We start from the raw sequence: 12,146 nt of genomic DNA, 5'->3' as shown, positions 1-12,146 counted from the left end.
TATGGACTTTTACTAAAGGCTTGTTATTCCACTTAATAGGAAGGTTTTGGACACATTTTTAAAATAAGTCCTTTTGATCAGTAATCAGAGACAACTGTTCAGGTTACTAGTACTCTCTGCTGTGAAAATAGCTGGGTGCTGTCCAGGGTGACAGTAGCCTCAGGGCTATCGAATTTCACTCAGAAGACAGGTAAAACTTCAGCTATCTCTGCAGCTGAATCTGTGGCCAGTTACTAAGGCGGTGTCATTGTTATTCAAAATACCATTAAATATTGAAACTAGCATGTGATTTAATCTAGTAAAATTGGAATAGACTGTCCAAGAAAGTAAACTGGCAAATGGGAAACCAGTTGAACATGTTATATTTTAATTTGCAGAGACAAAAATGACAAGCAATTTATTTACATAAAACTGTACAAAAGCAAATTAAATTATGTAAATATTTCATAAATAGAGGTGGACTAGCGTTTAATACATTTTGCCATGTTTAGCATAGTTGCGTGCATAGTGACTCATAATAAACAATGATAAATTGTTCTCTGCTTCACTATCAACATCCAAGTTGCAGAACAATAGTCAATGATTATTATTACAAACAGATCGTACCACACTGAATGCAAGTGCTTTAAAATTTAGGAAAAGTTGTCTGAAAGCATACCCCAGGTAGCTGGTGAATGTTGTCTTCTTCCTAGTGCTTATGCTCTCTCAGTTAATAATACAACTTAACTGGTGGGCTTTCATTTCTATTGCTTTTTCATCTGCTTCTTTTCTTAAGGAAACTCTGTATATTTATCACCAGTGAAACAGAAAGAAAAATATTTAATTGCTTAACTTCCTTACAAGTGTTTGGTGATGGCTGGATTTATGGCAAGATCTTTATCCTGATTCATGATTTTTCTGCTTGACAACTTCTAGGGTAGCCTTTCAGCCAATCATTTCAATCCCATTTAAGTTTTTCCCCCACATAAAAATAATGTTTAACTTTTTTTCCTGAAACTCAGGCAGCAGGCCAGTCAGAAACCATATTCAATAAACATAGTGGGTCTGAGATCTGGATTAAGCCTTAGATTTTAGACCAAAGCTATTGAACTTTCTAATACATATAAAGTTATATATTAACGCATCAATCTATAAAGGTGCCCTAATGTAAAATACATGCAAAGCTCATTTGAGTTTCCCATGGAAGGAAAGAAAAAGATGATTTCTATACAGTACAAATAAAATCTGATGAAGGCTAAAAGCTATTAAAAAATTGTCAATTTTCCTGGCAACATGAATTGGTGACACCTTGCTAAATAACTATCATATAGACTGATCATACTTTTCCAGGCAGCAAAATTAAAAACAAATTAAAATAACCCCAAAGCCCACACAAATAGTAATTAAAAAAATCCTCAAGACCTACTTAAACCACAGCCTTGTGTTAATAATGCTTAAGACTGGTCCATTAACTGAGTTTGGCAAAAGGCTTGCTTTTAAATATATTATTTATAATTTCTCAGAAAATAAACACAGGTAAATATACAGGTTCAAAAAAGTTGGGAATAGCCCCTTACCCCTCAGTGTCCAAACCCAACTACCACTTTACCATAATAATAGGTATAAAAGGCACAGTTGCATATTTTGCATTCACCCTAATTATTTTTTATAGCTTTATTTGTTTATTTTTTATACAAAAGCACTCTATTTATGGAGTGGCACCAGATTTAACCTATTTCAAATAAAGAGGAAAAATACAAACACAAAATATATTTGTATGTCATGCCAGGTCAGAAGAGTAATCAGCATATTAATAGTGGCTAGTTCCACAAGAATTACTGTGAATACTTACAGTAGATAGAATTTTTAAAAAAATTCTTTCACACATTTTAGATCTAAGGAGATGCACACAAGAAAATTATTTCATGACTGTCTTACGTGGTGCAAAAATTGGTGAATGACTGCTGATCCATTTAATCTGAAGGTCTATTATGACCTGTATTATTACCCCTGTAGAAAAAGTGTCTAAGAATATATGGAACCCAGCTACCTAATTTATTTTCTTGTGTGTAATATTAAATAAAATCTTATTAAAGGAAGTTCTGTTGAACATTTGTGTTATGCAATTGTGTATTCTGTTGAAACGTGCAAGAAAAATGTGTTTACATTACATAAGCATTTTTAGAAGCATTTTTAAACAGGTACTTACAGATTATACAAAGCAGTAACTGCTATATGCAGTCTCATAACAAAGTACTAGCTTGCATCTCCCCGTATTACTTAAATAATTAAACATAAAAATGTTCAATCGTTAATAATCTTTGATTTTAATATTTTCTTTCTAAAATGTGCCCGTTCATCATAACTGCTATACACAAACTAATGTTACTTGAAGAAAGTAAACTTTAGAGAGGAGAATGAAAAGGCCAGTAATGGCACAACCCACTGTATGGAGAAGTGAATTCAAAAGATAAATGTGATGAGTTGTTTTGATTTACCAACGTCTACCTTAGGCTGTTTAAGGTTATTTCTATGCAATTCTTCAAAGCAAGAAACTACCCAAAGCTACATTATGACTACAGTTGCTAGAGAGCCATCTAGCCATGCCTTCGTGCCAGTTCAACAGCCAGGGATCTGAATGCTTTCTCCGTCCTTGAGCTGTCCTTGCTGTGTTGTTTGATTGTCACTTTTGTCTGAATGTCTGAGCTCAGTCTGTGATTATTAATACAGCATCAACTACAAAGCAATTGGTTGATGTTCTGCATGTTTTGTTGCTTTTATTGCACAAAACCCTGTTTCATTTCCTCTTCCTTTCATGATGCACTCCCCATGATAATTGTTAGAGCTCTTGCATATCGTAGCTTGGACTCCTTTTAACTCCTCTTGACCTCCTAGGTATCATATCACTGTTTATCAGACCATTTTTTACTAATGCTAAATGTTCTGAGTATTGATCTCATTTAGTATTGCACGTTTCTTGGTTTTAATGCACTTGGTTTCAAGAAAGCTTTCATTATCATCATCTTTGACATAATTGAAGCAGTTGATAAGCTGCAACACTGATGACCAGACTTAGCAACCATGCCTTGCAATCTGAAAAGAAGCTTTTGTATCCGAGTTGAAACATTCTCTTGTTACTGCATTATCCTATTGTCCACCTTTTTCCCTCCCATCAAGCATTCCCACTAACACAGCCTTCTCTTCTACTATTATTTTTTAATTTTGATTTTAAAAATTCCCTGGAACTAGCATATGCAGCATATAACATGCAGCATGTGCTGCAATGTATCATGTCATTAAAAAAAAAAACATCAGTTCCTTTGGGCATTCAACAGAACCACACTGGAAAAAAAAAAATTGTCATCTGGGCTTGTGGACTGTGCTGCTGCATAGAATGTAACTGAAGTTGTGTTATGAGTACATGTGGGTTTTTTGTGAATACATTTATTTTCTAAGTCAAGCCCCAATACATAGCAGTTCCCCTGATCCATTGTGTGATCTTTGGCCTTTTTGTTATTACAATCTTCCCAGCTAAACGTTAGTCTTGCCCAAAATAATGATTTCAACAGTTTATCATTGCTATCCTATGGTATAAGTGTTAGTAATTGTGTTTACATTGAAATAATCATTACAGAGAACGAGAGAGAAAGAGAGAAAGAGACACAGCAAGACAGGTTTGTTCAATGGATAAAACAGAACCAGAGTCCATGAATCACGGGAAAGTATGCCATGTTTTTGACTGCAGTCTCAGGCTGAACATATTTCTGTTTCTTCCAGCCTCAGATGAGAGGTGAGAATATTAAAGCTGTGGTCTTCACAAAGTGCCTATTAATGATTATTCCTTTATATTTATCCTATATCTTTATGGTTTCTGAAGGATTGTCCCTGATGGGGATCAGCAATATTCAGATGGTATGTTTCGAATACATTTTCCCTGACCTGTTATCCTCAACAAGCCAGATGACAAACAAACAAAATGAGTGGCTTAATTCATGCTTCTGCAGGAGGGAAACAACAGTGTGTCGTGTTCTTTTTAATCAAGCTTGCTACTATGGGAGGAATTTGCAACCATAGATCTAGGAAAATAAAAATCAGCGAGGGGGAATTAGACATGCAAGTAACAGCAATGTTTTCTACATTGTACAGTATAGTCAGGCAGACAGTATAATTACATGCCTGCTATGGAGGCAGAAGTGGCAGGCAGATCTTTTGTCTCTTTGGTGGCCCCCTCTTTATTGTTTCACATGTTTTCTTAAAATTGTTGTGATTTTAAGACTTTTGCCCCATTTCTTTCTTATATTATGAAACAACTTTGTCGCTGCTTTTTAGCCTACAGGTAAACTTCTCTTCTAGTTAGAGTATTGACAGGAGATGGCTTGTATTCCCCTGTCTGTGTGAGGGGGATATCCTCTGGGTTGCCTTCTTCATTTTTGCTGAAACTAGCTGCGCTGAAGGTCTCATAAGATGAGGTCAACTTTTTGTTAAGGAGGTTTCTGTTGCGGTCACCCATGAGGGAGGCTTCTCCATTGGCCAGCTTTTCCTGACTGCCCCGTTCATCAACAGGCATGAAAGTGGAGAGTTTTGGCTGGCTCTTCTGCTTTCTCTCCGGAGAAGTGCGGACTGGCATCCAGCAGGAGTCTGAGTGGCCGTACTCATCACATTCTCGGGTGCACTTCCCTGTTAGGGCTACATCTGGTAGAGGCCGTGAATCTGAAAATAAAAGAGAGTTGTCTTTACAAATTAATGTTACAGTGACTTCCGCTGAAACTGAAAATCCTTGCATTCACAAAAGGTATTTTTAAAGATCTTGGTAGGAATGTGGCAGTAAGTTCCTCAGTAATAATTTTTTCACATTGCATGTGCCCAGAGGCAGCAAGCAGATCTGTAGAGTTATTCTCAATCTTAATAATTGAAAAAATACAAAATCTATTAATCCTCTTCCTGTGCCTGAAAATCAATTCCAGAAACATTTGGCATTAGGTACTGAATTAATTTTGATGTCTGAAAGAGTCAAAGAAACACTTAATTCCATACTGCCAATTTTCTAGAAATTATTAAAAATACCTTTCCTTGATTTTTTTTAGAGAATACTCTGAATTTATGTGGAAGAATCCTCAGACACTGTGCCCTGGAAATACTTACAAACATACTTAATGCCCTGCAAATGAGCAGATCCGCTATTGACAAAGGAACTGAATTTTCATATAATGTAACCCTCTGCTTGAATTTCTGAGGACTGGGCACTTGAGTTTTTAGCCCACAGTATGTTAGATAAGTTGTACAATCAGTAATTGCAGAAGCATACAAAACCTTTGATTAGGTTATAAATAATAGTACAAATAAAGCTGTTCTGTGTGTATATGTGCATGGTAGGGCATGGGATGAATCTGAGTGCTGCCTAAAGAGAAACATTTTATATGTGACTGGCTGTGTTAGAAGGTGTCCTGCTCCTGTTCACTATGTCTAAGTTTTCTGTGTTTGTAAGAGCTTTCACTAAAAACCAGCAAAGTTCCAAGGCCTGCAGTATTGACTCCTACCTGTTTTCAAAGCAGGTATATTTAATATTTTTATTTTGATGCTTGTATACAACTGAATTTAAAAACTACCTCAACTATTTTAGTGAATGGGTAAGATTCTTTAACCTTCCTTTTATTCAGTTATAGTGTACTTTATGGTCTAAAGGAATAACTGAAGCTGCCTACAATGGAACAACATTATATTCAAACAAAATTGACAAAGAACATAAATCAAAAATAATTTTTTCAAATGTGTTTGATATGGCTTTCATATAATATGACTTATTTGATGAAATATTTAGGTTTGTTTTGTAAAAAAATCAATTATTTTGAAGGGAGCAAGGAACATGGAAACATAATCAGGTACTTCAAATGGGCTCTGGCATCATTCTACCTTCCCACTACAACACCAAAATTCTTGTGAACAGTAATTTTTGCCTGTAATAACATGTGTATACAAACTTATAAAAACTCCTTCAAAAGCCCGCTCAGCCTTCATTCTGTTACTTTTGTTTTGCCTATTTTTTTTTAATTTGGCTAATAAAGTACCTTCTCAAATGATGATAATTCCAGCTGTGATTTTTTAATAAATTGATAAAAGAAACCACTGCTGAAGATAAAAACAACCAAACAAAAAAAAACAACCCAAAACCCAACAGCCAAAAATCCTTCACTCCTCCAGAATAAACCACTTTAATTTAAAATATTTAAAACATGTGCTTGTTGAGAAAGCATATTTCATTTCAATGTCTGTGAATTTAATTCTGATAGAATTGCAAAAGTTCTTGAAAGTCAGATTTATCTTCATCCTGTCCTGATTTCTTTTTAAGGCATTTAAACATTAATTTAATAAATAATTTGTTGCTGTACTGTAAAGGTGTGTACACTATTTGCTACTGCCAGGTATCAACATTTAACAGAATTTACTGAATGCATTCTGAATACTGTATAAAATTTCATATTTCAATGAAATATCACTGACTTTAATGAGGAAACAGGCCTGGTTTCTAGATAACTGAGTACTCCCATAACTAAGATGTGTAAGGCCAGGAGGAGGGAACTGAGTGATTTTTTTCTTTTTTAAACTTTTTCCCCAATTTATTTTTAAGTCTTTGACCCTTAGACACAATTCTCACTTTTTTTTTTTACCCAATGAAGAATGTAATACTATAAAAACTTATCAGGTGGCTGTGTTTTGAAAACTTACACAGAATATGGGGATGGGTACAGGAAAATCCTCTGTTTGTCAGTTAAATCAGCATTATTCTGACCCTCCCCAATGATAAGAAGCATAATTAACTGCTCCACTGCCCTGATATGCTTTGATTTTTAACCAGAATTTTTCATATTTTCACAACAGGGACAATTCCCTTAAACCTCTATAAAATATTTGAACCAGCACCTTATTTCCAAAAAAAAATCCTGACCATTAAACATTATGCTTGCTTCAAGTATTTTAATTATTACTCTGACATAATATTAGCAACCACTGATCAAGGCAGTTTGTCAGACCTTTATTTAAAACATAAGAATATAAGTTTATTGGAAAGATTTTCTTTTGTTGTCATTTGAGTTTGGGTTTTTTTTCCAGACTGAAACAATTAGCACCTCATTATATCTGATGGAGTCTTTCTAGCTGAAAAAAAATTTTGAGTCAGCAGTACATGGGTTCATAAAAATCCTTCCCTTACTGGTGGTCTTTTAATCATGCTCTTTAAAATGCACCATTTTGCATTGTGTTGCTTCTCCTATTCACTTCTGGACAAATACTGGAACTTATTATTTTGAAACATGAAGACTTAATGTACAATTCAGCCTTATAATGCTGTTTTATGAAGCAAAAGCCTCCAAGTCACATAACCTGTTGGGTTATGTGATCAACCTTATCTTCACACCCACAGAAGAGCTCAGAGAGCCACTGGAAGAACAATTCTAGCCCAAATAATACCCCGACAGACCTACCCAGGCCCACCATAGGGCAATCAGACCCTCCAAGGTCCATCTGTCAGGCCCAGAGGAACACAGGGGTGTACAGTAGCAAGTAGGAACTCAAAACAAGGATTCACAAGGAAAAATCATCTTTCTGTGTAATTCTGGGGATTGCTGTCTAGGTATGTAAAGCAAATTATAAGACATAAAGGAAAAGGAATTTGGGACAGCAAAGGACTTAGATGACATTTAGGGGAGAAACCATCAGGAAGAGAAGTGAGGAGTTTAGGTGATAAAGGAGAAAGAGAGACATAAGGGGATAAAAGGGCCAGTCACAAGTAAATAGTTTGCTTGTCTGGTTATGTTCTATGCTGGATGAACACCATTTGTCCTGTCCTCTTATCAAGTTCCTTTCCAACTCTTTCCTGGGAATGGGCTCTCTATTATGAGTGCATGTATAGATATGGGTGTGTGCACTATCACCAGTAGTGGTCTTCCATCCTTTCCAGCCAGAGAAGAGGACAGAATGAGGCCCCTGGTGCTGTTTGTGTTCATGGGAGGGCTCTGAGTGTCTGTGATCTGCGTGGACAACTTGATGTATATCTGGTGTATGTGTGTGCTCTGTGTGTGTGCCAGCTGGGAATATATCCTCCTCTTTGGATTCGGGGCTATGGAACAGCAGCAGCAGCCTCCTGTCCCTCAGGCTGTCAGATCCAGTGCCATTTATTTTTCTCTAAAACACCTTCAATTAAGATTTGACACTTACAGCCTTCTACTCCATTGCTTTCTTGCATCTTTTCTCAGAGCTTGAATCAGTGCAGCATTTGAGAACAGATTTAATCTAACATGGTTTGAAACCTGTTGCATTTTAATCTCTCATCTGTTTAAAAGATTGGCACACCTAAACTAGTCGGTTAAGGGAAGATGGGGTGCTTTCTATGCACTTGATAACAGCGATTTAACCTCTAATTTGGATAAACTGCCATACCACTTTAGCTACACAGTAACTGCATTTTTGCTAACTCACTGAAACAGATCAACCCTCTCTTGCAGAGTAGGGACTCTATGGTCAGCATTTTAAATTACCTAGCCCATGGAGTTTTGAACAATCTCTAAATTTGAAAATAAAAATAAATTTTACTCATGTTTTCTAGCATAATTTGCATTGAAACACATCTATTTCTAAGCTAAATACTTTTCCTAAGTGCTTCTCAGTTTAAAAGTGAAGTACTCCAGTAGTGACCCCACTGAGAACTAACAAGTCTAATGGAATATGACACAGCAAACAATTTGTCAGCAGAATTGGCAAATCATCAAGGAGCAGCACAACAGATTCCTACTGCAGTTACATATCTGGAAACCAAGTTAATTTGTGCTTAAAATGCCCCTTATTAACAAAAAAAAGTTATCACAATGTTAATTAGTAGAGAAAGATATGTGATATTTCTTGTTATACTGAAATAGGTAGATTTGGGATTAGGTTCTAAGAGTTTATCTAGACTAGCTAAATTCAACCTTTTACTTTATCAGCACAAAAAAGATAATCAGAAGATGTCATCAGAAGATATCCTCTTAGTTATTGTCAAGTATATCTGCTCATCAGATCAGAACATGGCTCAGCCATTGTGAACCCACTCGCTAAAATGCAGATATTTAGAAAAGAATTTAGGCATACATGTAAATGGAGAATTCAAAATGTAATACTTTTAAAACAGATTTTACTTGCCAGACTGCAGCTTGGGAAAAAAATTGGAAAATATTACTTCAATGGACTTTAAAATCTACTTTGTCATTGTATCTGATAGAAGCTTTCACCCCCAATTGTTGAAATTTATCTGATAAAAGTTAGGTATTTTTTTAAACTTTAGTAACTATTCATCCAATAAATCTTTAAACATTTGCAGCTAATTTCTGAGACAGAAACATGCTTTATGTTTTCCATAAAACTTTGTACAAAAGAATGTAGGTGATTGGAGATATTTGTATGTGTGCTAATGTTTCTGCTGATTGTAGCTGACTGTTCCCTTAGGGCTAGTAGGGATGCTTCTTATCAGAAAGGGAAGGCACCTACCACTGCAGGCTGGACTGGGGAAAGGTGATGTTCTATCTCCAGTTTAATACCAAAGAAACTACCTCAAATATTCCAACCAAGCAGTTTTCTACTATTTTCTCTCCTCCTATTCCTAATCAAAAGAGGTTAATATATTTCATCAAGGACATGAACAGTATTATGAACTCAGTAGCCAACAAGTACACCTGGGGATTGGAACTAGATGATTTTTAAGGTCCCTTCCAACCCTATCCATTCCATGACTCTTTATGTTACAAATTACGTGCTTTTATTTTACACACACATTGCAGAAATATAGTTAAGAAGGCTCACTCTGGCTCCACTCTACACATTTTTAACAACCATTCTTGTACAATATATTTTATAGGCCCACAGCTATTCATGACATTGTTCTAGCACAGACACTGCAGAAAAATGCAAAGAGCTTTTCACTTTTTCATTTTTGTAAACCACACACAAAGCTGATGGCAACAACAGATTTAAGATGTACTTAAGCTGGCAAAAGTTTTGTTCCACTTGTCCCTGGAGATGGAATACCTTCCAAATCAATAGTGACGCTGTATCTAGACACAATAATTTGAACATCTACAGAAAGCATTCCTAGCTGTAGACCTTTCTCTTGGAGGAGTACAAAACCACAGTAGCCGTATAGCAGTAGAGCAGTGCAACTCTGCAACTTTTGTAAACCATGCAGCTTGGACAACAGGATCTGAGGAGTCATTGGCAGAGGAGTTCTAAATAGTATCTATGACAAATCAATGACTCCATGCAGATTTTGCTTTCCACATTGGCAAGCCCATAATATCCCTGCATGGTTCCATTTATTGAGGACCTATAAGAACTGCATGTGGAATAGTTCCAGCTACTGTGAGAAAAGAAAAAAAAAAGAATAGGAAAGAAAGAGACTGTGGTTTGGATCAGCCCCATTTTTTCTGCATTCTGTACACAAATATGTTATATTCAGAAGAGCATCCAAAATGCAAGTGAAACACCATTATATGATTAAAGTGGAGTATGTTTATATGGCTTTTATATTAAAAGCCATGACTCTTTTACGAGCTGTGTGATCAGGGACACAATAGATCTCTTAAAGCCTAACAAGTATTGACGACATGATCAGGGAACAATAATGCAGAAAACAGCTGAGAGAGGACATATTGTAGAAAATCACTCTTTAAGGGGGAAAAGAAAGCCAGTCTACAGGGATATACAGCTACAACAGTACTGTTGTTGAAATTCTTGCCTCCTAATTGCTGTAATTCGGGAGCTGCACCCCAGTTTGTGCCGTGGCATATTCTGACATGCCAAGACACTATAAAAATACTTAAACATGTTAGAAAGCATCAGCAATTTCTTTCTCTGTACCTTGGGCTAAATACAGTTAAACAGCAGTTGAACATATCTCAAGAAGCGTTTAGTGCCCCAAGGCTTGGGCTGCTGTCATTCTGAATGTGGCATTGTCGTGTACTGCAGAGACAGTGCATGCCATCTCTAAAGCAGTCTTACTGAATAAAGCCAAACACAAATCCACTGCCTGAGATGTGCCAACTGCACTGAAGTAATGAATATATTAATTGCTTTCGGACAAGAATAATTTCATGTATATCATGCCTAATTCTAAAATTCCTTTCAGTGCTTAAGAAAATACTTGAGAGTACAGAAAAGTTTTATGTATATTGACGGAATGATTAATATTTTGAGACAAGGTATGACAATGATACAAAATCATGAGTTCTATAAATCTGATTTATTTTTTCAATGCAAAGGAAAGAAATATAGAAATAAAGAATGGAGAATATAGAATGAAAGTGAGAATTTTGATTACCTTACTTGTGAAATTGTTGAAAATAATAGTTCCTCTTAAACAATCCCTAAAGCTAGCAAGACTCAGTGCTGTGATGAGTCCAAAGTCCTAATACTTAGCAGTTTCAAGAGAGAGCAGAGTGGCATGTTAAAGAAAATATGTGCTGCTAAATGATCCATTGCAATTAAAACCAATAAAAAATAAAACAGACAAAAAAACCCCAATGTCACAGGAAAATAGAAACAGTTAAATGATTCTTTAAATTTGAAAAAAGTTCATGCTAGATGAATGAAAGTGAATTAGTGAGTAGAGAAAGAAGATATGGTAGGAAAGAGCACTGATAATGTACCTAAAAGGCAAGAACAAAGGAAAAAAACAAGAGTGGAAATAACCTATTTTGCAGGCCCATAGTGGAAAAGACCAAAAGTAATGTCTTGATTGCAACAATGACAAATCATGTTAGAAATTAGGAAAATCTCTGAGGATGAATGAAGTAGTAATGGAAGGTTATAGAATCTGGGATGAGTTTTACAAACGTCTAGAAAATTTTTTTCCCAGGATAACATAAACGTAGCTAATCATACCTTGGGAGAGAAAGGATGCACTAAATGACCTCTAAAGTTTCCCTTCATCTCTACAGTTCTGTTGATGTGATTGCCAACTCTCAGGTGCTTTGGCCTCAATCCAATTCCTAACTGCTTCTGGGTTGAGACTCTTGACTTACTGAGTAATAAATCAGCCTCAGACAGGGGGCCTCAGTTTAACCAAAAATCCATTTTAGAATCCTCCTAAAAAAGCAAAACCCAGAAATAGTTGGACCACTTAATTCAGATGTTAATCAAAGGAA

General features: G+C 35.8%; 1 protein-coding gene across 6 annotated transcripts in view; it reads right to left on the bottom strand.

The window, feature by feature from the left end:
• Positions 1-343: 343 nt before the first annotated feature.
• Positions 344-12,146, bottom strand: part of PCDH7 (protocadherin 7) — a 265,893-nt gene continuing 254,090 nt past the window's right edge. For 5 of the 6 annotated variants that reach the window (XM_064711916.1, XM_064711917.1, XM_064711919.1 and 2 more), the window contains one exon: positions 344-4,689. In XM_064711916.1, the coding sequence (XP_064567986.1) occupies positions 4,310-4,689 (380 nt within the window). In that variant the 3' untranslated portion in view covers positions 344-4,309. The remainder of the gene's footprint in view (positions 4,690-12,146) is intronic. The other variant, XM_064711921.1, reaches the window with a different exon arrangement.

Source organism: Zonotrichia leucophrys, chromosome 4 (assembly GCF_028769735.1).
Source record: "Zonotrichia leucophrys gambelii isolate GWCS_2022_RI chromosome 4, RI_Zleu_2.0, whole genome shotgun sequence".
In the NCBI taxonomy this organism is placed as follows: Eukaryota; Metazoa; Chordata; class Aves; order Passeriformes; family Passerellidae; genus Zonotrichia; species Zonotrichia leucophrys.
Note: the sequence above shows the minus strand (reverse complement) of the source record. Positions and strands in the feature narration are given on the sequence as shown.